The 24,600-nt window shown below is 37.4% G+C and overlaps 2 protein-coding genes across 2 annotated transcripts; both read left to right on the top strand.

Moving 5' to 3' along the window:
• The first annotated feature begins 5,232 nt into the window (after positions 1–5,232).
• On the top strand, positions 5,233–7,259 carry LOC103445248 (expansin-like A1). Its single transcript, XM_008384244.4, has 4 exons — positions 5,233–5,648; positions 5,779–5,888; positions 6,100–6,278; positions 6,590–7,259. Exons 1-4 carry the CDS (start codon positions 5,534–5,536, stop codon positions 6,966–6,968), a joined length of 783 nt encoding a protein of 260 aa, XP_008382466.3. The 5' UTR covers positions 5,233–5,533; the 3' UTR covers positions 6,969–7,259.
• An 11,730-nt stretch (positions 7,260–18,989) lies between these two features.
• Positions 18,990–19,544, top strand: LOC139196162 (uncharacterized). The gene is made up of 2 exons (XM_070821825.1): positions 18,990–19,148; positions 19,197–19,544. Exons 1-2 carry the CDS (start codon positions 18,990–18,992, stop codon positions 19,542–19,544), a joined length of 507 nt encoding a protein of 168 aa, XP_070677926.1.
• Positions 19,545–24,600: the final 5,056 nt, after the last annotated feature.

A 24,600-nucleotide genomic window follows, 5' to 3' on the forward strand; every position in this document is an offset into this window, starting at 1 on the left:
GAAGGTTAGTAGTGGACCGTTAACCCATTGCTATGGGGTTTGTTGCTTCGAAACTTGTTTCATATCCCATTTCATTGTTTCACTTCTCGCTTCATTGACCCATTCTAAATTTAGTACTTGTAATTTGTTTCATTTCGTTGAGCCTTTGTAAATTGAGCACTTGATTCATGTTTGTTTCTTCGAGTCGTTGATATCAGTGTTCTAAAAATCGAGGAGTTGTTAGGCGCCTAGGTGCTCTTAGGCAGTCTGGGAAGAAATGGCTTGCTGGGAAGAAATTCCAAATAGATACCCAAAATTGCAAAAGCTTTCTCGCCGCTTCGACTTCCTCTCTCTGTACACCACAACTTTCATAACTGTTGCGACTCCCTCTCTCTGAAATCCATCAAAGAAGAGGAAACAAAAAAAATGGGAGAATTTATAGAGGAAAAATGGAAAAGAAGAAGAAGAAGAAGAAGAGGGAACGGAAAAAAGACGAAAAGGATGAGGAAAAGGAAAGAATAAAAAAGAATAGAAGTTTTTGGTTTTCAAGGCGTCAAAATGGACTCCTTGGTTTGGGAGTCTCTGACTGTCTTGGTTGTTGTGAGGCATGGGTCGGATGGGAACTAGGGTTGAAGGAAAGGGGTCACACCACACATGTGGTGCTTTATGAAATGGGGAAGGATGCATATGCACCTTTTCTGAATTCTTTTTATTATGAACCACCCAACCCATGGGATTTTTACTTTTAATCTTTAAAAATTAGATATAGTCATTTAAAATGTCTTAAGTTATATGGTATATATGCTAAATATGTTTTTAAATTTTGGACTTCTTAAATATTTTTTTTGCATTTTATTATTCTTTTATTATTTTATTCATGTATTTCATACAATTATAACTTTTTGTATGTGTCAATATACACTTATTTACAAAATATACAAGACATTTACCTAAATCCGCTTGGTTGATATGTCCCTTGGCCTTCCGCTCGGTTTCGTTGAGTGATCCGGAACTGGTTATCCGTTAGGGTTCCGTTGAGTGGTTCAGTTCCCTGCTTTGTCTGGATTTCGTTGAAAGGTCCGGAATCCCTCGTGATACGCGATTCCGTTGAGTGATCCGGAATCTTATACAGCTTGGATTTCATTGAGTGGTTTGATATGCATTGTACTTCGCGATTCAGTTGAGTAGTCCGAAATTGTATCCACTCAGACTTTGTTGAGAGGTCTAAAATCTCTTCTACTCCATGATTCGGTTGAGCGGTCTGAAATCGTATCCTGGTTTGGATTCCTTTGAATGGTCTGGAATCCCCTTTGGTGTCTTGGTTCCGTTGAGTGGTCTGAAACCCGATGTTGATGGATTTCGTTGAGTGGTCCGAAATCGCATCATTTGACTTGTTGATTCCTTGGATTTGATTTCAGCTTCAAAGATGTAGGCTTTGGCCAAACTATGCGGCTCTAGCTCTGCATTTCTGTGTATTGTATGTGTTATTGATTGGTGTGATTATTGGATGGTGTTAGCATGCATATGTGTGGGTGAATGGCAAAATGACTAGAGAATATTATTGTGCTTCGTTGAATATTCCTTGAGGTGCTACATGCTTGAATTGTGGTATTATGTTGAGACATAGTGAGATATGTGATGAATGTTCGAGCGTAGTGAATAATGAACTATGAATGGCTTAATTCATATTTAGGGTACGTAAGCAGTCTAACGAGGAGGTTAGATGCAGCCATAAAATATACTAAAAATTATTACACATTTGGATCTCGAGTTGTGCTTTGCCCATATCCCGGAGGCGGGGTATGTTAGATATACATGTAATTGGTGTCGTCACGTGTCGATCCTAGACGTATGTCGGGATCGGGACGTGACAATTTATTCGCATTGTTACACAAGTCATCTACTCGTATATAACATATCGATTAATATCATGTAGCGGTGTGCCTGTCACATTCAAATATTTTTCGTTCAATGCCAATTTGGGTTATGTATATATAATTATGTTCTTAATCACACTGGTTATGAACTTTGGCACATGTGCGTGGACCAGGGCGTTAAAATCATGTTCTGAGAGCATGACTTTGACTTAATTTTCATAATGTTTTTTTTATACGAATTCAGAGAGAGAGAGAGAGAGGGGGGTCCAACGCAAAAAAAAGAAAGAAAAAAAAAGCAGCACTAATTTCATATGAACTTGCATCCCATATTTTATAAGTTTAGTTTGTTTAGTTTTCTTACAATCATCTGATTACATTTGATTCAGCGATTTCCTCCACAAGACGTCACATGGTTTGTGACGTTTCGAAGTTGTGCCCAAAAATTAGAAGCATTACATATGATACAATATTTTTCTATCCTTTAAATTATTGTATTAATTCATGTGTTAGGTTTTTATCTTATTTGAAAATTTTTCATCCTTTAAATTATTATAATAATTCGAACTCTCCTTGCCTTAATAATATTAAAAAACACCATTTTCTATTGTTATTTAATGAATAGAAGTATTGTTATCTACCATTTCCTTCATTTGAAGATGAATAAGATACTTTTGGAAGAAAAAAAAAATTAAGATTACATTACTTGAGAAAACTTCAAACAGGGTACCTAGCATGGCATGCTAAAAGAGACGGTTAAAAAAAAAAAAAAAAAAAACCTTTTACGGATGATCACTTGGTAAAAAGTAAAATCCCCGCACAGAGAAAAAGAGCCTCACACGCCTTCATTTACAGCCACTTTATTCTATTGTCATCGTGTAAACACTCCATAAGTCGGCAGTCTCGAACTCTCCCAATAAAAAAAAAATTGGAACTCTAGACATATATATCTTCAAATCATGTTTAAATTAAAAAGAAAATGTTTTTACACACATAACAAACTGAAATTATATTGTGAAAATAATTAGATTATTACATATGAAGGGTCCAGCTACAATAGTACATACTACTAAGTGGTACAAATTTCATGTAAAATCTAACCGTGGTGCAAAAAATTATTATCTCTATATATAAAATTTAAAGTAATGTTAGAAAGATTAAATTTGTTAAATCATGTTTGCAAACTAAACGATGTAGTTGTATATGATTGGATTATAGATTAAAGGGTAATGTTAGAGAGAGCAAATTTTTAAACTAAATTTGTAAACCAAATAATGTGTCACCAATAAGAAACAAGCACGTTAATCGACACTTATGTAATAATCCAATTATTTACAACAACATTATTTAGTTTTAAAAAAAATTGTGATCTCTCTAGCATTACCCTTAATTATGTGTCAAATAACCCGTACGTGTTTATTTCTCATTAATGAAATATCATTAGTTTGCAAATTTAGTTTTTCTAACATAATCCTAAAATCTAATCGTTAATTTACGAATTACTGAGGGCATATGCCTAAGTTCTAATTAGAAGCACCATTTTCAGGCAGGTGGGACCAAACAGCTTTGGCTTGATGATTCATATCGTAGTGGCATACAGTGAGAGCCCCATCGTTGAAGGCTAGTGGGTAATGATGAATGACGATGCAATATGCAGCTGTTTTTTGAAATGGATGGATTGAAATAATACTCGCAACCTGTTGACTTCGAAGAAGGAAAAAAAAAGAACATTACACGGTGAAAGGTCGGTGACGGTGCAAAATAAAAGAAACTCTGTGGTTAGCAACTTAATTAGCATTTTTAAGTCCTTGGAATTTGAAACTAAACTCATTATTTTAATTCAATAATATTTGTATAACTTATTTACTGACGTTATAATACGTGTACGTGTACCTATATTAATGTATAAATCATAACAAGTGTATTAGTCGCTTTGACGAACCAAACAACCTATGCGTAGCAATGGAGTTAGATTTGGTAATTTTGGGGAGGGGGCAATTGCAAAAAAGTTTATGAACAATTACTCGTAACTTTGTATGTTTGATATAAATTTTGAAGCGAATTTGGGACTACAAGGCCACAATGACATCAAATTTATACACTGCTTCACCCTTAACTAAATGGTGGTGTTTCATTACGATATGTATATTTTCTCTAACTTTGTGAGACATATGATATTCACCAATGCATCATGTTATCTGTTTCATCACCATCTAATCAATTAATCTACAAGAAAAGCGGTCCCCCTAATTCCCTTTGCTATATTATATAGTTCGGTTAACCTTAGGCTGCGATAGGCTTGGCAGTATTCATTTCTTGCATGACAAGTGGGATTTCCGTAGGCCTTAATTTGTTCCTATCTTCTCCACTCACTCAAAAGGAATCAAATCATCGTACCGACCATCTAATCAATTAATCTCACACGTTTCTTTCCTTTATATTCTTCTTTTTTCTTTTGGATAAAATTTCCATTTTGTTTCATAATTTGGGGCCTTGCATACACATAAGCATGTCTATGAGATCACAGAAAATGCCACCCTCCCTCAACCATGACAAAATATTGTGTGCCACCACACGTACACTGTCAGCCGACTATATCTCCTATCACGTATATACAGTCTGGTGACAAGAAAGACAGAAGGACTCTCTCCTCAGATTTAGGCTCTAAAAATATATGCAAATCCAAATGCAAGAAACTATATATATATATATATATTAATTATTTAGAATGTTTATTATTGGTGGCTTAATTTTAGCTACATCCCTGAAACTTAATTTTAATCTCATTTTGATCCCTAAAACTCAAACGTCGCCACTTTATTTCCTGAAATTCAAAATTCGCTTCCCTTTGCCCTCTGAAACTCGATTTTTATCCCATTTTGCTCCATGAAACTTGAAAGTCGTCTCTAGAAAACTTGAAATCCGCTCCACATTGCTTTAGATTGGGTGAGCCAAGCCAATCAATTTCTATTTTATTTTTTTCATCTCTTTAATTTCTTTTAAACTTATATTCTCTAATTGTTGACATAGACACATAATAGAGATTTACAATCAAATTTATTGCACATGCAGCATAGTTTTATTGGGTGTTGCGTTTCACATATAATTTAGGAGGCGATCTATAAGTTTCAAGGAGAAGAGAGAGTCCACAAGTCAAAGTACGAATTTTGAATTTTAAGAAATAATAGAGTTTTAAAGGCATAGCTAAAAATAAACAATTATTGGTTGTATATACAAAATACCCTTTTTCTTCCCAATTCTCAAAAAGTATGAGAATGTGAAGAGTGGAAAAAATTATAAGAAATGTCCTCAGAGTGCAGTCCCTCACAAAACTATAGGGTTCCACCATGTAGCCTGCATAAATGACACATAACTGCATAGGCAGCACAATTCTCATGTTTACACACAACAAACAAAGACCTAAAAGAGTCGGTGCAATTGCTCTTTGTCCTGCATTTCAGCATTTGCCTCTCTCTTTCCCTCTTAAAATAAAAATAATAATAAAAAACTCCAAATCTTTTTATAGCACATGTTGACCTGTCCTCCACAGTCGTGTCCTGCACTGCACTCACCTTTCTAAGCTTTGTGCTCTCTATAAATCCCATGGCTTTCTCCTCCTTCCTCATAACTTTCTCTTCCTTTTCTCATAACCTTCTGAATTCTGATTAAAAAAGAATACAATGTCTGTGTTTATTTGCTTCCTCTTCTTCTTCCTAATCTCCTCTGCAACCGCTTGTGATCGCTGTGTGAAGCAATCCAAGGCAGCCTTCTTCTCCAAATCCTCTGCACTTTCATGTAATATCATGATCAATCATTAATCTCTCTAATCTCTACCCTTTATTTAAATTCTAATTTTGATTAAAACCCAGTTGATGGTTTTGTGAATTATGAAGTGGGTTAATTTTGTTTTGTGGATTTAATGCAGCTGGGGCTTGTGGGTATGGCTCCTTGGCGTTGGGATTTAGTGGCGGACACCTTGCAGCTGGTGTTCCTTCCCTTTTCAAAGGTGGAGCTGGTTGTGGTGCATGCTTTCAGGTAACACATAAACCTAACTCAACATTCTTACTTTACGTAAGGCAGGCAATAGTCTGAACTACTCTATCCTACGAAATGAAAATTTCAAACTGAAGTTCAAGAGGCGCACACACTGTTCTAGCAAACTTGCCAAACTCGAGTCTCTACCAATTTTCCTATTTTGATAACTGAATTTCTATGCGCATTTTAATGATTTGGATTTTGTTGACAGATAAGATGCAAGAACACAACTCTTTGTACAAAACAGGGGACTATAGTAACTTTGACTGATCTGAACCAAGGCAGCCAAACGGATTTTGTTCTCAGCAGCAGAGCTTTTGCGGCCATGGCTCAAAAGGGTTTGGGGCAAGACATTTTGAGACGTGGCATTGTGGATGTGGAGTATAAGAGGTAAGCGTATCCAAGAAAAAAAAAATTAATCAGAAACTTAATTAATCTTTTTTCTGAATTTAGAAACCTTCTTAGTTGATCAAAACTCCTACCTAAAATTAGATTTGAAAAGTGATCAATCTGGCCTGTCCAGAAAATCATATAGGTTTTTGTCGCACCGACCCCATTTTTTGGATCAGTACTTAAAATAATAGGGCCTTCCAGACAAAAAATTCAGGCACATTTATGCTAGTAACAGTAAAAAACGTACCCAATATTAAAGTTATTTAATTAATTTACTGAATTTTTTGTTTGTTCCTCTCTTGTAACAGGGTACCATGTGAGTACAAGAACCAAAATTTATCCTTACGTGTGGAAGAATCAAGCCAAAAGCCACATTACTTGGCAATCAAACTTTTGTACCAAGGTGGTCAGACAGAAATTGTAGGCATAGATGTTGCTCAGGTTGGATCTTCAAATTGGAGTTTCCTATCTCGAAACCACGGTGCGATCTGGGACACGAGTAGGGTTCCAGCTGGGGCGCTACAATTCCGGTTTGTGGTGACGGCTGGGTACGATGGGAAGACAGTTTGGGCACCGAATGTGCTTCCCGTTAACTGGAAGCCCGGGATGATATATGACACAAAGGTTCAAATCAGTGACATTGCACAAGAGGGTTGCTCTCACTGTGATCATGGGCGCTGGAAATGAGCTTAAAGGATGTTTGTCACTAGTTCATTAAATACACATATAGTTCAGTAGACACCAAAAATTAGATTTCTTTGTCTCCTTTTTTTGCTAGAACTATTAACTTATGGGATGTAAATTTCATGTTGCTTATAATTGGGCCTCTTTGCGGGAACCCTTTTATGGTTATTACTCTTTGATTGTTGCTTATGGTTGGGCCGTATGTTTGAAAGGCTTATGTGCCTTGTTCATGACCAAATATTGAAATTTTTTGTAGTAGCATTTCCTAATGGTTGTTTTTTTACAACCAATTTATATCTTTTTTTTTTAATATTCTCTTAATAAACTACATTATCTGCACTAATCTACATTAAAGGGGTAGGGGAGTGGGTTAAGCTTTACAATGGGCTAACAATAATATGGTTTAAATTTGTCTTTAGTGAGAATCAAACCTAAGATCTCTCATTTACAAATGAAGAGAAACAACAATAGACTGTAATACTTCGTGACCAATTTATATTTTTGAACACCCTATTTCTTTGGACATCCACAATTAAGTTTACATATTTCTTTGAACACCCATGTAATTTATAATATTCCCAAGTTATCATTACTGAAAAATAAAACCAAAAAACAAATATAATCTTGTTGCAATCATATTTAGAATAGGAATGTGATTGTGTAAATCCTAGTGTATATGGGGATATCTTTGAATATTCTCTTTAGTGGTTAATATCCTATTAAAGTTGTAATCCTAGAAGGGTAAGGATTTAACATATCCTACTACTATAAATAAAGGCACAATAGGGTGATACAATACACACCTCACAATTAAATCTCTCTTATCTCTCTTATTGTCGTCGCCCTCCCCTCTCTATTCCCCTAGAATAGTTCAGTTAAATAGACCTACAAATATTATTAACATGCTCTTGCCAGAAGTTAAGGAACTGAAGGATCGTCGGAGGAGGCTCTCTTCTATAAAATTCAAAGGCTTTTATTTGTTTTCTGCCAATCAGGTATGCTTAAAAGAAAGGAAGATATTTGAAACTTCCACAAAACATGAAAACATTCCCCATGACACTACTACAATATTAGCTTTATGTGGCGGATGATGGTGGCGGATTTAGAAAAATACTGTCGGATAGATTATATCCGACACATTATTTAATTAGTGGCGGCTATTATAAAAATCATGTCGGTTATATCCGACATAAATTTCTGGCGGATGTTAGAAAAATCTTGTCAGTTATATCCGACATAAATTCCTGGTGGACATTATAAAACTCATGTCAGTTATAACCGACAGTATTTTTAAATTTTAAAAAAAAATGTTTTTGACAGATTCTGGCGTTTTTTAAGTTACTTGTGGCGGTTTTTAAGTTAATGGTGGCGGTTATAACTAACAGAAATTGATTATTTTATTATTTTAGTATTTTGGCGTTTATTATTTTAGTATTGTGTCGGTTATAACCGACAAAAATTCACTTTACGCCAAACGTTTTTCAATTTGTTGTTCTTTCAGATTTCGTTTTCTTCCTCATCTTCATTTTACTCATTTTCTCTTCATCTTCAATCTTTCTCTTCTCTTCCCCTCAATTTGTAAGTTTTTCAATTCTTTTGCTTCATATTTTAAAATGTTATATTTATTAAAAATAAATAAACAAATGGTTTAAATATTTTTTTTCACTTACGGTCCCATTACCTAATCTCTTAATGTTTTATTTTTTATTTTTACACATGCTATCTCGGAGTATATACAAACATATTTGGCGGTTAGATCGTTGAAACTAATTTCGTAGAATGCATATCCTATCAAATTGATAGATTTAACAAACACTTAAGAGTTAATGTTATACTTCCATTAAGTATAAAAAATTATCCACTAGTGTAAATATTTTAAATTGAAGATCGAATTTGTTCAATGCATTCTTATAGGGTCAAGGAGAGTAGGTGTAAAAAATCATCAAAATCGGAGCTAAAATAACCGTTAAATTGTGATTTTTCGTTTATAACCGTCGAAAACTTTTATTCTATTACCTAATCTCTGAATGTTTGTTTGTTGTGATTTTTTAGGTATGCGATCTCAGAGTGTGTACAAACAAGTTTGATGGTTAGATCATTGAAAAAGGTTTCGTAGAATGTGTACCGTGTCAAAACGGTAGATTAAATAAACACTTAAGAGTTAATGTTATACTTCCATTAAGTATAAAATAAGATTTTGTGGTATCCACTAGTATAAATATTTTAAATTGAAGATCAAATTTATTCATTGCATTCTTATAGGGTCGAGGAGTGTAGCTGTAAAAAATCATTAAAATTGGAGCTAAAATAAACTGTTAAATTGTGATTTTTCTTTTATAACCGTCGAAAACTTTTGTCCCGTTACGTAATCTCTGAATGTTTGTTTTTTATGATTTTTTACGTATGCAATCTCGGAGTGTGTACAAATAAGTTTAACGGTTGGATCGTTGAAAAAAGTTTCGGATAATGCATATCGCGTCAAAACGGTAGATTAAACAAACACTTAGAGTTAATATTATACTTCCATTAAGTATAAAATAAGATTATGTGGTATCCACTAATGTAAATATTTTAAATTGAAGATCGAATTCATTCCATGCATTCTTATAGGGTCGAGGAGTGTAGCTGTAAAAAATCATCAAAATCGGAGCTAAAATAACCGTTAAATTATGATTTTTCGTTTATAACCGTCGAAAACTTTTATTCTGTTACCTAATCTCTGAATGTTTGTTCGTTGTGATTTTTTAGGTATGCGATCTTAGAGTGTGTACAAACAAGTTTGACGGTTAGATCATTGAAAAAAAGTTTCATAGAATGTGTACCGCGTCAAAATAGTAGATTAAATAAACACTTAAGAGTTAATGTTATACTTTCATTAAGTATAAAATAAGATTTTGTGGTATCCACTAGTGTAAATATTTTAAATTGAAGATCAAATTTATTCATTGCATTCTTATAGGGTCGAGGAGTGTAGTTGTAAAAAATTATTAAAATCAAAGCTAAAATAAACCGTTAAATTGTGATTTTTCGTTTATAACCGTCGAAAACTTTTGTCCCGTTACGTAATCTTTGAATGTTTGTTTTTTACAATTTTTTGCGTATGCAATCTCGGAGTGTGTATAAATAAGTTTGACGGTTGGATCGTTGAAAAAAGTTTCGCATAAAGCATATCGTGTCTGTTGATGCACAAAACCGGAGGGGTCTTGGAATAACGTAAATCAGACCGTGAATCTGCAAGAAAGTAAAGAACACAAAATGTATCATGGTTCACCCCAATGTTTGGGCTACATCCACACTGATATTGTATTTCTCTGTTTGTGAGAGGATGGTAAGGGAGAGAGAGCTTTGTAATGTGAGAGTGAGGCTCTCTTATGTGAGGATGAACTTTAGGTTTGTGAGGGTGAGGATGCCTTTTTATAGAATAAGGACTCCTTACTTATTACATATTTGCCCCTCCATTTATTACATGATTACATTCGAGTCCCCCGAGTATTTATACGAGATCTAAATACGGAGGCCCTAAGTATGGTACAAACAGTAGTCCCCCAAGTCTTCAGTCAAAAGAGTCTTTTGACTGGAGGCTTGAAATTCAGTCCATGTGTGGACCGAAGTAACTAGATTTCGTCTAGAACTGATACTCGATATGAGGTAGTGCCCAATCTGAAATGATGCTCAACTAGAAGTAGCACATGTTGCAAGGCTGCTCTGCTTGTGGCTTATATTGCCTTGGTTGGCTCGGCTTGTGGCGTTTTGCAGGTAAGGGAGTCTCTTTTATAAAATAAGGGCTCGCTTCTCAATACAGAAAAGATAGGCTAGAGTTGGTGCTCGCAGCGAGGCGGTTGCTCAGCAGGCGGTGATACTCTCTAATGATGGTGAGGAAGTCCCTTTTATAGAATAAAGGCTCGCTCCTCAATACATAAATGATGGGCTAAAGTGGATGCTTGAGGTGAGGCGGTTGCTCAGCAGGCGGCGATGCTCTCTAATGATGGTGAGAGAGTCCCTTTTATAAGATAATGGCTCGCTTCTCAATACAAAAAAGATGGGGTAGAGTTAATGCTCGTGGCGAGGCGGCTGCTTAGTAGGCGGCGATACTCTCTAATAATGGTGAGAAAGTCCCTTTTATAGAATAAGGGCTCGCTCCTTAGTACATGAATAATGGGTGCTCTCTAATGAAAGTGAGGGAGTCCCTTTTATAAAATAAGGGTTCGCTTCTCAATACATGAATAATGGGTTAAGAACATGAATAATGGGTTAAGTCCCCCAAGTATTTTTCATGAGGCCCATTTATGGAAGCCCAATATATGGTACATAGTGTAGCCCCCCAAGTCTTCAATCAATAGAGGTTGTTGGCTGGAGATTTTAAATTCAATCTATGTATGAGCCAAAGTGGCGGTTGTTCGGAGGTTGTATTTGTATACCCTGTACTGAAGCTTTGTAAGTGAAGCTTTGCAAGTGAAGCTTTGAAGTTGGAGTTTTTGTAAATGAAGCTTTTGAAGCTGGAGCTCTGTAAATAAAGCTTTCGAAGCTGATTGACATGAGTGATGCTCATGAATGTTTATGTTGATTGACATGAGTGATGCTCATGGATGTTGACATGAGTGATGCTCATGAATGTTGACATGAATGATGGTCATGAATGTTTATGTATGATTGACATGAGTGATGCTCATGAATGTTGACATGAGTGATGCTCATAGATGTTGACATGAATGATGGTCATGAATGTTCATTTATGATTGACATGAGTGATGCTCATGAATGTTTATGTATGATTGACATGAGTAATGCTCATGTATAATTTTGAAGTACTGGACGTACTTTTGATCACCTAGTTGGTGATAATAGCGGCAAGCTGTAGAATAATTTTGGAGTATTGGACGTACTTTTGATCACCTGGTTGGTGATAATAGCGGCAGGCTGCCAAATAATTTTGGAGTGTTGGGCGTACTTTTGATCACCTGGTTGATGATTGTAGAGGCAGGTTGTCGAATAATTTTGGAGTACTGGACGTACTTTTGATCACCTGGTTGGTGATAGTAGCGGCATGGTGCCGAATAATTTTAGAGTACTAGGCGTACTTTTGATCACCTGGTTGGTGAATAATTTTAGAGTACTAGGCGTACTTTTGATCACCTGGTTGGTGATAGTAGCGGCAAGGTGCCGAATAATTTTGGAGTACTAGGCTTACTTTTGATCACCTGGTTGGTGATAGTATCAGCAGGGTGCTAAATAATTTTGGAGTACTGGACGTACTTTTGATCACATGGTTGGTGATAATAGAGTGCCTGGCTCTTTTGGGCATATGGGTCTTCGCCCTCCACATAACATTCCAGCCTATTATTTTGGGATTGCCGTATTTTTTGGTGGGGTGTTTATTCCTTGCTTTTGCAGTGTGGGTGTTTATTCCTTGCTTTTGTAGTGTCCCCATATGCTCTCGCAGAGGAAAGCCTCCCTTTTGCTTTCTGCTTTTTCTCGGTTCTTTCCTACTTTGCTTTTGTTTTTTCCATCTTAAGATGATGGGCCACGAAGGCTGGTAGCTATCATCGTCAGTATTTTGGTCATGAAGTAGCTATAATAATAGAAGTATTTGGTGGTCGGTTAAAAGCCATGATTAAAAGAATCCTTCCCAGTAGACGATGACAAGAAAAGAAATCCCACCAAAGACTTTTTGTAAACCGAATAATCATACCCCACCAAGTTGACTCGGAGGTGGAGACTCAGCTCACTGGACAACTCGTACATCTAACCCAAACCAAGCTATCGAGCTCATTTTATGACTGCATATCATTCACTGAGCCACCCCTAGAGAACGAAGTTTTCTGAATTCAAAAAACTTACCCGCCCATGAAGGTGGAGCTCATTTTGCGATGAGGTCGAGGCAGGGGAAGCCGTCATTGGGTTTGGAGGCGGAGTCTACATACTTCAAGGCGGATCGGAGCTTCGAGAAGATTGAGATCAAGGCATATTTATGGAGCCACGGTTCAGGAACCCGCGTCTTCGCCAGCAGTGGAGTGTACCAGTCTAATGAGAGAGAGAGTTAGAGAGAGAGCTCGGTTGGCCAACACGTGGCGCCAGGCTGCTGTGAGCTCTTAACTCCGCACACATACATGCCCACCTTCATTCCAATTTTGGGCCTGAAAAGCTCATTTTTCCTGCTCATTGTGTTGTGCAGCCATATTTCCGACGATTCTAGACTCTCCGGTTTATTGCCGCCGCCACCTAAAAAGAGTTAACTCCAGAGATTTGTGGGTTCTCACTAGCATCGGTGATGTTATTGATGCAGTAACCATTTTTGCCATTGCTGCAATCTGGTTCCTGGGTTTTGGCTTGTGCTTGCTGATCATCTCCGTCTGCTACAATTTCTGCTCTCAAAGCTGGTGCTTGTTACAAATTAGTAGTCATTCTAGCCAGATCTTGTGCCCTCACTAGTGCTTGGGCCGAGAGCTCCTGACTCACAGCAGTGAGCTCCGATGAATGTTGAAAGATGAAGCAGCAGCTCTGGTTTTCGATCGATCTGAAACGAATGCAATGCAGATTGAGCTGGAACAGAGATATGTGGCATAAGAAGCCAAAACAACACTGCACCCACTCTGTCCGACTTTCCCAAGTGTTTGAGATTTGTGTGATACCTAAGACAAGGGAAAGAGAGAGGCGAGTGGTTGTCGATCGTGAATCGGCCCCTGATCTGCAGCATGCAGTCGAACCACTGTTTACAGACATAGTTAATCATCATCATTAACCGTTGTTTTTTTGTGGCGAAAACGCATAACCAGAGGACTGAGCCGGCTGAGTCGACGCCGATGACGACGTCGTTATGGAGGCGGAGGCTGATACTGTGGATGGGTCTGCTGTGATCAGATCCATCAGCGTTATCCCTGACGAGTCTGCCATAGCTAAAGTTGAGATGAAATTCTTGAAATGGTGGATCTGAGATGGGGTTCTTGAGCAGATGACTTCGTTCTGAGGTCCACGATGCCTTCTCCTGTCAGTGCCTGGAGGATGATGGTGGCGTCGCGGGTTAAGGGTTCCTGCATCCAGAGGAGTACAACCTTCTTGGTGTTGCCGCTGAGCTCGGATGAGAGGCTGATTGCGTCATCTCTTGGGGATGTAAGCACCAGCAGTATGGTCACAGAGGCCATTATTGTTCAGCAACCCAATTGAAGAAATTTTCAAACCAAGTTTTTTGAATTGTGGGATTAAATTGGAAAATACTGAGATAGAATAAAGAGCTGATCCGGCAAAATGAAAGGACATTAATTGAAAAGATTGAAAAGTTGAATTTTCTGGAAAAGTTTTGGGTTCTTGGTTTCTGCAGATTCACGGAGGAGGTGAAAAATTGAGAAAGAACCGACATAACTTTTCGTGTCGATTCCCACAGACGGCGCCAAATGTTGATGCACAAAATCGGATGGGTCTTGGAACAACGTAAATCCGACCGTGAATTTGCAAGAAGTTAAGAACACAAAATGTATCGTGGTTCACCCCCAATGTTTGGGCTACGTCCACACTGATATTGTATTTCTCTGTTTGTGAGAGGATGGTGAGGGAGAAAGAGCTTTGTAATGTGAGAGTGAGGCTTTCTTATGTAAGGATGAGCTTTAGGTTTGTGAGGGTGAGGGGGCCCTTTTGTAGAATAAGGGCTCCTTACTTATTACATATTTGCCCCTCCATTTATTACATGATTACATTCGAGTCCCCCGAGTATTTATACGAGATCTAAATACGGATGCCCTAAGAATGGTACAAACAGTGTCAAAACGGTAGGTTAAACAAACACTTAGAGTTAGTATTATACTTCCATTAGTATAAAATAAGATTTTATGGTATCCACTAGTGTAAATATTTTAAATTGAAGATCGATTTCGTTCAATGCATTGTTATAGGGTCGAGGAGTATAGCTGTAAAAAATCATCAAAATCGGAGCTAAAATAACCGTTAAATTGTAATTTTTCGTTTATAACTGTAAAAAACTTTTATTCTGTTACCTAATCTCTGAATGTTTGTTTTTTGTGATTTTTTACGTATGCGATCTCGGAGTGTGTACAACAAGTTTAATGGTTAGATCATTGAAAAAAGTTTCGTAGAATGTGTATCGTGTCAAAACAGTAGATTAAATAAACACTTAAAAGTTAATGTTATACTTCCATTAAGTATAAAATAAGATTATGTGGAATCCACTAGTGTAAATATTTTAAATTGAAGATCAAATTTATTCATTGCATTCTTATAGAGTCGAGGTGTGTAGCTGTAAAAAATCATTAAACTTGGAGCTAAAATAACCGTTAAATTGTGATTTTTCGTTTATAACCGTCGAAAACTTTTGTTCCGTTACGTAAATCTCTGAATGTTTGTTTTTTACGATTTTTTACATATGCGATCTTGTAGTATCTACAAACAAGTTTGACGGTTAGATCATGGAAACTAGTTTTGTAGAATGCATATCTCCGTTCTCCGTTAAATTTGCCTAAATTTTGAAGTGGGAAAAGTAATTTGTGCTAAATTTTTATTTATGTTTTCAAGTATTGATTAGACAATATTTAGTTTGTGTGATGACACTTTCATTGTACAATTATCTTTTTGTTTCTTTATCGCATATTTTACATGGGTTATTTATCTATTAAATCAAACAATTATTTATTTAATTTTTTAAAACGTATTTAATTTAAATACATATTTTTTATTTATTTATTAAACCAAACAATTATTATTTTATTTTTTAAAATCGTAACAAAATTTTGGGGGGGGGGGATTTAAAATTTTGGGAGGGAATTTAAAATTTTGGGGGGATTTTTTGCCGCCATTTTGTTTCTGTCGGTTATAAGCAACAGTAATGAAAATGTTTTTGTCGGTTTTTTATTAAAAAAAAACCCCTCCATCTGGTGCCTTCTCCCTTTCCCCTTCCTTCCCCCTTTTCTCCACTCCTCATTTCCTTCTCTTTCTCTTCTCCCCTACTCCTTCCCGCATACAAAGGAAGCTTTTGTATGAGCCCAAATACAGAAACAGGAAGAAAGGCAGCAACATAAAGGAGAGACCTTGTCAATTCCTCATCGAGATGAATCAAGAGCATAACTATAGCAGATATGCATATCGTAAACCCTAATTTCTTGAAGCTTCTTGCACCTGAAACCCTAATTTCTTCTGCAATCTTCAATAACACTGTCAATAATCTTGTTTCTGCATCATCCCAAGTTCAAAAGCTCATACTATCTGGCGGTCTTGAGGTTCACACATATACGTATATATGCATGCTTTCTATTTGTTAGATTCTTGCATAATTTTGCTAAAGAATGCATGACAGGAAGGTCGACCGTCACCCAAGTCCCACATTGGAGAAATACTTTCAATTTCCTATCTTTGGTTGTTCATGTAGTACCAATGTGTGTGTTTGTTCATACCAGAGTCAGTTTCTTTTTGTCTTTAATCACATTTGGATATTATGTTATTGCACATCAGAAATTTCCTTGCATGTAATATGTGGATTTATTCGTTTTGTTTGCAGGTCTTATCAAATATATATTTTGGAGGTGGTTTACGATATTCATTTATAAATCTTCAGACCTTGCATATCTAACTGTAGCAGTGAACGAGAGCAATTTTGTGATGTTTCTTCCAAATTGTTAACATGAATCATTTGGGTTTTGTTCTAATAATCTTACAAATTTGTTGAGCAATTTTTGTAAAGACGGAATTTTTGGTTTCGGTTGTGAGGTATCTGATTTGGGTATTTGTGTTTTGCCGGGCACGGTGGTTGTTGTGATACAGACTAACTCTCTCTCTAAACTCTGCGACTACGACTTTCTCTCTCTAGAGACCGCCATAGCCATTGGTTTAAGGATCTCCCTGTGCTTGCAAGCCGGCCGGCAGTTCGGTTTCACTGTAAGTTTCTTCTTCTTCTTCATTAGTTCTGCTTTTTTGCTTTTGCTTTTTGATTTTTCGGTTTGAATCGCACACATTTTGAATTCGATCATTCGTTTTAGATGCTTTTCTGATTCAAATCTGCATATCTAGATGAATTAGGAATTGCATTGCTCGAATTTTGTTTGTGCGATTAATCGTTGACTCGAAGATTGGAAATTCAAATTATGCACTAATCTCGAACGATTGTATGTGTGTGTACACCAGTACTGATGAGTGAAGGTTTTTCGAGGGGTTCTTGTGATGCAAAAAGTGGTTTATATTTTTTTTATTAATAATATACTTTCTGTAGGTTTTATTCGATAGAAATGCTCATATTTATTTTTATTAATAAATTATCTGTCAGTTGAATCTGACAGAAGTCCTATTGGTTTTAGTATTTTCTGTCGGTTTTAGCCGACAAAAATGCTCTTATTCATTGATTATTAATATATTATCTGTCGGTTATATCCGACACAATTTCTGTCGATTTTAGAGTATTTTCTGTCGAAAAATTCATTTCCTGATGCGAGCAATTCTGTCGCTTATTATATCTGCCTACTGCATCCATTTTCTGTTGTATTTTGCTTAAAATCCAACAGGAATATAGGTTTCTTGTCGATTTTTAAACCGACACTAATGGGGACTTTTGTAGGAGTGTGATGCATGAACCCCATATGTTTATATTTTTCTTCCGATTTATATTGTATATGTTTGATATATTTGTAAATATATATATATGTTTCATGCATTAGGCATTTATATTGCTATGTGGAATTTGTGAGTCAAAGCATATAAATAAATTAGAAGCAATTTAGGATTTTTAAACCCTAGAAAAGTCGAAAAAAAAATATATATATATATACACACACACACATATATATATATATATGTATATATTAGGAAATGTGCGGCACAACCGTCGCACCACCTTGGCACCAACGCCGAACCACTGCTGGCCTAAAGCTCAGCCGCATGGAGCACATCATGGCACATTTTTGTTTTGACACCTTCAAACCACACAGTAGCAACCTTTGGGCTTTGCTGCGCTGACCCAAACACCCCAGGCATTCGGCCTAATAAGCTTAACAAGCTTGAAATCCCTTAGCCCAACCAAGAAAGCCTGCAACCTTATTAGCCCATTGTCCTGCGAGCCCTTAGCCCAACTCCAACAACTCGGTGCTGATGGAATTACTTTCACCCCATGATTTGGTCTGCTCGCAACAGCCTATAGCTAATTGGGCTTCGCCTTAGTCTGTAGCCCCTGTAGCCTTTGCTGTTGGGCATAGCTTGCCCCGACTCGAACCCAGTTTTGGATGGGCTTGCCCCTGCAGCCTTTGTTGTTGGGCTAAGCCTGCACCTAAGTTCAATTTCTTTGCCCAATGCTAGCAGCCTTGGCTGCTGGACTCCCCAGATCACATGGCCCAGAGGCCTGCAGCCCTCTCGTGACCCAATCAGCCTGCTACCGAACTGCAAGGCCCACTCCCGTGTTATTTTTCGATCCAATGCCAATTCTTGGCATCCCCGCATTATAAATCATACCCAAATATTTATTTAGGGTACTTTGGTTTACGCTAATTAATTTTAATTTAATTATCACTTGGTTTATGACCAATCTAAGCTAATTTAACCCGTTTATCTTTATTTTACTTCCACGATCGACCTCGTTTGGTCACGATCTATTAAATTAATTAAAAATGACCTACAGTCCATTAATCTGATAATTAATCCAAAATTATTGACCTGAAGATCACTTTTGGACATTAACGATTCAATAATTTATTTTTATACTTTGAACTGTTGACATCTTTTCGTAGTCCCGAAGCTTTCACACTTGAGTTTTCAAAGCAACTCAAATCCACTACATTTAAATCAGCATATTGCATTCAGTGTTCTTGCAGGAACCTTTCATTTATGAACTAATCGTTCATAAAACTAAATTGAACCTGTAGTTTCATATTTAGTGCTTTTGAAACCCGAAGTTGTCATTCAAAACTTACCACATGAAACCTGTAGCTTTCATGCTTAAATTAAACCAATACATCTATAGAACCCGAATGTTCTACAATGTATGTTTATGGATTACCATATGACTAACCACGTTTTTGTTGTACCCTCCGTTTTAGGGATATGTCGAACTTGAACAAGATCGATTTCATCGCTTTAGAAGTATCTGAAAGAAACTACTTGAAGTGGGTTCAAGATGTGAAGCTTCATCTTACTGCAAAGGGTATTAAAGCCATCATCGAGGCACCTACTGATGACGAACTTGTTTATGAAGATCAAAAAGTTACTGCAATGATTTTCATTTAAAGACACATCTATGATGCTCTACAGACTGAGTACCTCGCTGAGGATGACCCACGCACCCTCTCACTTAGTCTGGCTAATCATTTTGATAACCAGAAAGTCATCTACTTGCCTGAAGCAAAACACGACTGGCAGCATCTTCGCTTTCAAGACTTTAAGTCCGTGAATGAATATAACTCTGAAGTTTGTAGAATCCGATCACTACTTAAGGTCTATAAAGTGGACTTAATCGAATCAGATCTCCTAGAGAAAACCTATTCGACCTTCCATGCCACCAATATTGTCATGCAGCAACAATATAGGGCACATAAGTTCATCAAATTTTTGGATTTGATCTCTATTTTACTTCTCACTGAAAACATAACCAGTTTTTGATGAAAAATCCTCAAGCTCGACCCACTGGCTTAAACGCCTTGCTTTGAAATGCATGTGACCAATTCTAGCAGCCACAAATGACGCAAAAATCATCGTGGTCATGGCAATGGGCGGCAAGCCACGAGCCTAAGGTCAACAGAGCCAAGGCCCACCATGGGAGGAAATTTGACCTAGAAGCACCAACCCCTTATCCCTAAGGCCCCAAACTTTAAGCTACCGTTTAATCGGCTCCATTCAAATGGACATATGCTACCGTTGTGGATCAAAGGATAATTGGTCATGCGTATGTAGAGCTACCCTTGAGGCTATTGCTAAGTATCATTCCGGTCGTGAGTCTAACTTTGCCTATGTGGAACATCCTGAAGATGCTATTACATCCATGGAGATATCAGATTTTCAAGAGGCATCATCTCCTATGGACGAATAAATTTTATTCTTCTAGACATATTTTTAGGGTGTTTACCCCTAGTGGCTGAACCCACTAGGAGTGGCTGGACCCTCATAATTTCTAGGTTTATGGTTTAATTTTTGAACAATTTTTGTAAGTATTTGGAATAATTTGTTTGGTTTTGGTTTGTTTTGAATTATGAATTGTTATTTTATGGATATTATTTCTCAAATTGATTAATTAAATGAAAGGAATTATATTTATGCATGTGACCACGCACACCATATTGCGTCAGCGACATTATTGTATTAACTATGTACCTAAGAACTCACCTCTGACAACTCTCTCAGGATCATCCAACCTGATTGAAGGATACGGAAATGCCCGTATCATATTGTATAATGGTATCGTCTTAACCATTAAAGAGGCTCTCTATTCTCCACGTTTCAGAAGAACGTTGCTGAGTTTTAGAGATATTTGAGATAATCAATTTCATATTGAAACCACTGAAGATAATGGATCTAAATTTCTTTATATCACTTCGTACGAATATGGCCAGAAGTGTATTCACGAGAAGTTGGAATGTCTCCCTAGTGGGTTGTACATCACAACCATTTGCAGCATAGAAGCCCACTATGTGGCTGACCCTGTGTCTGAGTTCTAGAGCACTTTGCTACTTTGGCATGACCGTATGGGACATACCAGACGTGAAATGATGCGTCGTATCCTCAAATCATCACATGGGCGTCATTTACCTTCCTACGTTGGAATCCCGCCATGTACAACATGTTCTTTGGGGAAGTTGAATACTCAACCCTCGATTACAAAGATTATTCACAACCCTCCTAAGTTTCTTCAGATGATTCAAATGGATATTTGTGGACCTATCCAACTAACATACGGACCATTTAGATACTATATGTTGTTGGTTGATGCATCGACACGATAGTCATATGTTTGCCTTTTGTCCACAAGCAATTTTTCATTTGCAAAACTCCTAGCACAAATTATTAAGCTAAGGGCTTAACACCTTGATTATCCGATCAAGTCAATTCGACTAGATAACGCTGACGAGTTTACGTCATAGACTTTTGACAATTATTGCATGTCAGTAGGGATTGAAGCGGAACATCTTGTACCTCATGTTCACACCCAAAATGGCCTGGCAGAAGCTTTCATAAAGTGCCTTCAATTGATAGCTCTGACTTTGGCTATACGAACCAAACAGCCGATATATGTTTGGGGCTATACAATATTGCACGCAACTATGCTGGTCCACCTGAAGCCGACCGCTATCCAACCTTATTCACCATTACAATTGGTAACTGGATATGAGTCTAACGTCTCGCATTTATGTGTGTTTGGGTGCGAAATTTATGTGCCAATAACGTCGCCACTATGTACCAAAATGGATCTTTAGAGAAAAATAGGAATCTATGTCGGTTATGATTCGCCATCAATTATTCACTATTTAAAGCCCTTAACAGGAGATCTCTTCATTGCACGTTATGTGGATTGTCACTTTGATGAGACAATCTTCCCGTCGTTAGGGGGAGATAAGCATGTTAACATTCTCGAAGAACGCCGTGAATTGTCGTGGTATGCTCCCACTATGTCTCATTTAGATCCTCGTACTGCCTAGCCTGAAATTGAGGTGCGACAAATTATAAATCTTAAGAGCATTGCTCAAAGCATGCCAGATACTTTTATTGATCTGGATAAGGTTACAATATCACAAATACCTTATGCAAGTGCACCTACAAGGATAGACGCACCCTGTGTATGTCACAATCCTGCCTGGGAAGGCCGAACCATCCCTGAAGATGGGGATGCAGCACCTTCCACACAGCCTGGTACATTAACGGCTAGCAAATCATCAGCTCCAACCCTGAAGCGTGGCAGATACCTTAGTTAAAAGGATTCACAACCCCATAATAGGAAATATGCACCAATTAGTGACCCTAGTTTGAATCTGACCATCGCTCACTCATCTGTTCTAATGCATGAGGTTATTTTAGATTATGGTGATATCTTAGACGAGACAACCTGACCTCTCAAGAATCGTGAGATTTCGGTCCACTATGCAATATTGGATGAGGTTTGGAATCAGAATGAGATGTTCGTCGATGATGCATTTATGTACATAGTAGATACTGACATAATGCTTAACGATGACATTGAACCACGTTTCGTTGATAAATGCCAACGTAGAACGGATTAGTCAAACTGGAAACAAGTAATCCAAGTCGAACTCGATTTGCTTGGGAAACGTAAGGTGTTTGGATCTATAGGTCATACTCCACTATATATGAAGCCCGTGGGCTACAAATGGGTTTTCGTCAAGAAGCGTAATGGGAAGAATGAAATAGTACGATACAAAGCACGCCTCGTAGCGTAAGGTTTCTCTTAACGCCTTGAGATTGATTACGGGGAGACGTAACCGCGTATCTTTATGGGGATCTAGATACGAAAATATATATGAAAGTTCAAAGGACTTCCATTGACTGTTTTGAATAGTTCTAGACCACTGAACACTCTTTCAATCAGATTGAGGAAATCACTCTACATATTGAAACAATCCGGAAAGATGTGGTATAATTATCTGAGTGAATATTTGACAAGTAAAGGTTATGTGAACAACGAATTATGCACATGCATGTTCATAAAGAAGTCACATTCCGAATTTGCGATCGTTGCAGTTTATGTCGACGACATGAACCTCATAGGGACTTCCACAGAGCTTAAGGAAATTGTCGTTCACTTGAAATCGGAATTTGAGATGAAAAATCTTAGGAACACTCGATATTGTCTTGGCCTGGAGATCTAGCATTATTTAGATGGAATCCTAGTGCATCAATCGAACTACACCCAAAATGTGTTATGACATTTTAATGAGGATGAAACAAAGCCTTCGAGAACTCCTATGGTCGTTCAGACTTTAGATGTTAAACGAGATCCCTTCGGTCCCAATGAGGATGAGGAAGAGATTTTAGAGCCTGAAGTTCCATACCTAAGTGCAATTGGGGCTTTATTGTACTTGGCTCAATGCATTAGGCCTGACATCTCTTTTAGTGTTAATATTTTGGCTAGATACAACAATGCACCCACATGCAGACACTGAAATGGTGTTAAAGACATTTTCGACTACCTCAAGGGTATGGCGGATTTGGGCTTGTTCTACATCCATGAATCCTCGAGAGTAGTCGCCGCCCCCCTCGGTTCTCGGGTTGATTCCCGCCTTATTGGTTACACAGATGCTGAATATTTGTTTGACCCACATAAGGCACGTTCTCAAACGGGCTATGTCTTTACCATTGGAGACACCGTTATATCTTGGAGGTCTCACCCTGGTTAAGCAAACGCTAGTTGCGACTTCTTCGAACCATGTTGAGATTCTCACCCTGCATGAAGCATCGCATGAGTGCTTTTAGTTAAGAGCAGTCACGGAACATATTTGAAGCATTAGTGGTCTTACTTCTGTTGTTGACTTTCCTATGATGATCTTTAAAGACAATGCAGCATGTATCGAGCAGTTAAAGAAGGGTTACATCGAGGGAGACAACACCAAGCACATAGCACCAAAGTTCTTTTATTCTCACCAGCAACAATAGCATCAAAACATTAAAGTCAAGCAAATCTGTTCCCAGGACAACGTGGCTGATCTCTTCACCAAGTCATTGCCTAAATCTACTTTTCAGAAGTTCGTCCAAGGAATCGGTATACATAAATATCTGAATTGAATTGCTTGTAGTTCTCTTATTTGGAAGTTATGTCTAACTCAGGGGGAGTATCAAGAAGCATACTCACTTGAACTTAATGCACTCTTTTTCCTACGATTAGGAGCATTTTTCCCACTGGGTTTTTGCTACCTAACGAGGTTTTGATGAGGCACCCATCAAGGGATGATCATACTCCGTTGAGTTCACTACTTTCGTCCTGTTGGATGTTTGTTTTAAACATTATTCATACTTTTCATTTTTCTCCTTAGTTTATGGGTTTTCACCTGCCTTAGGTTTTACAATAGCGAGATTTTGTGAGTTTTACTACTAATGCATACTTTCTTTAAATTTGAGACTCGCATTCACCCCATTGTGCCACCGACTTCATCAACTGTTCTACCTTATATGTTGAAGATATGATGCGATGTTTTGTTTGAGTATTTACACACTCAAGGGGGAGTGTTACAGTCATATTTAGAATAGGAATGTGATTGTGTAAATCCTAGTGTATCTAGGGATATCTTTGAATATTCCCTTTATTAGTTTATATCCTATTAGAGTTGTAATCTTAAAAGGGTAAGAATTTAACCTATCGTACTACTATAAATAAAGGAACAATGGGTTGATACAACACACACCTCACAATTAAATCTCTCTCTTCTCTCTTTTATTGCCGCCGGCCTCCCCCTCTCTATTCACATAGAATAGTTCAATTAAATAGGCCTACAACAAATCTTAATTTTTTCACTCAACCCTTTGTCTTCCGTTACTCTTTAGATGAAATTTTGATCAAACTCACTCTCCTCTCTCCCTCTTCCTTGTCAATTCCTCTCACAAAACTCCATGAGCGCCTGCAAATCGTCACACCTAAACCACAAAGAAAAAAAATGGATCACAATTTAGAAGATTAGGCTTAGTGCAGAGGTTGTAGTGCAAGTGTTTGATGATG

This window comes from Malus domestica, chromosome 05, assembly GCF_042453785.1.
Source record: "Malus domestica chromosome 05, GDT2T_hap1".
Taxonomy (NCBI): domain Eukaryota; kingdom Viridiplantae; phylum Streptophyta; class Magnoliopsida; order Rosales; family Rosaceae; genus Malus; species Malus domestica.

Bases quoted from the DNA above. Each gene is read 5' to 3' on its own strand.
- LOC103445248 (XM_008384244.4), top strand. From the start codon at position 5,534: ATGTCTGTGTTTATTTGCTTCCTCTTCTTCTTCCTAATCTCCTCTGCA. The intron at 5,889-6,099 runs GTAACACATAAA...TTTTGTTGACAG, and splicing joins GTTGTGGTGCATGCTTTCAG to ATAAGATGCAAGAACACAAC. The intron at 6,279-6,589 runs GTAAGCGTATCC...CTCTTGTAACAG, and splicing joins GTGGATGTGGAGTATAAGAG to GGTACCATGTGAGTACAAGA.
- LOC139196162 (XM_070821825.1), top strand. From the start codon at position 18,990: ATGTCGAACTTGAACAAGATCGATTTCATCGCTTTAGAAGTATCTGAA. The intron at 19,149-19,196 runs GTTACTGCAATG...GATGCTCTACAG, and splicing joins TTGTTTATGAAGATCAAAAA to ACTGAGTACCTCGCTGAGGA.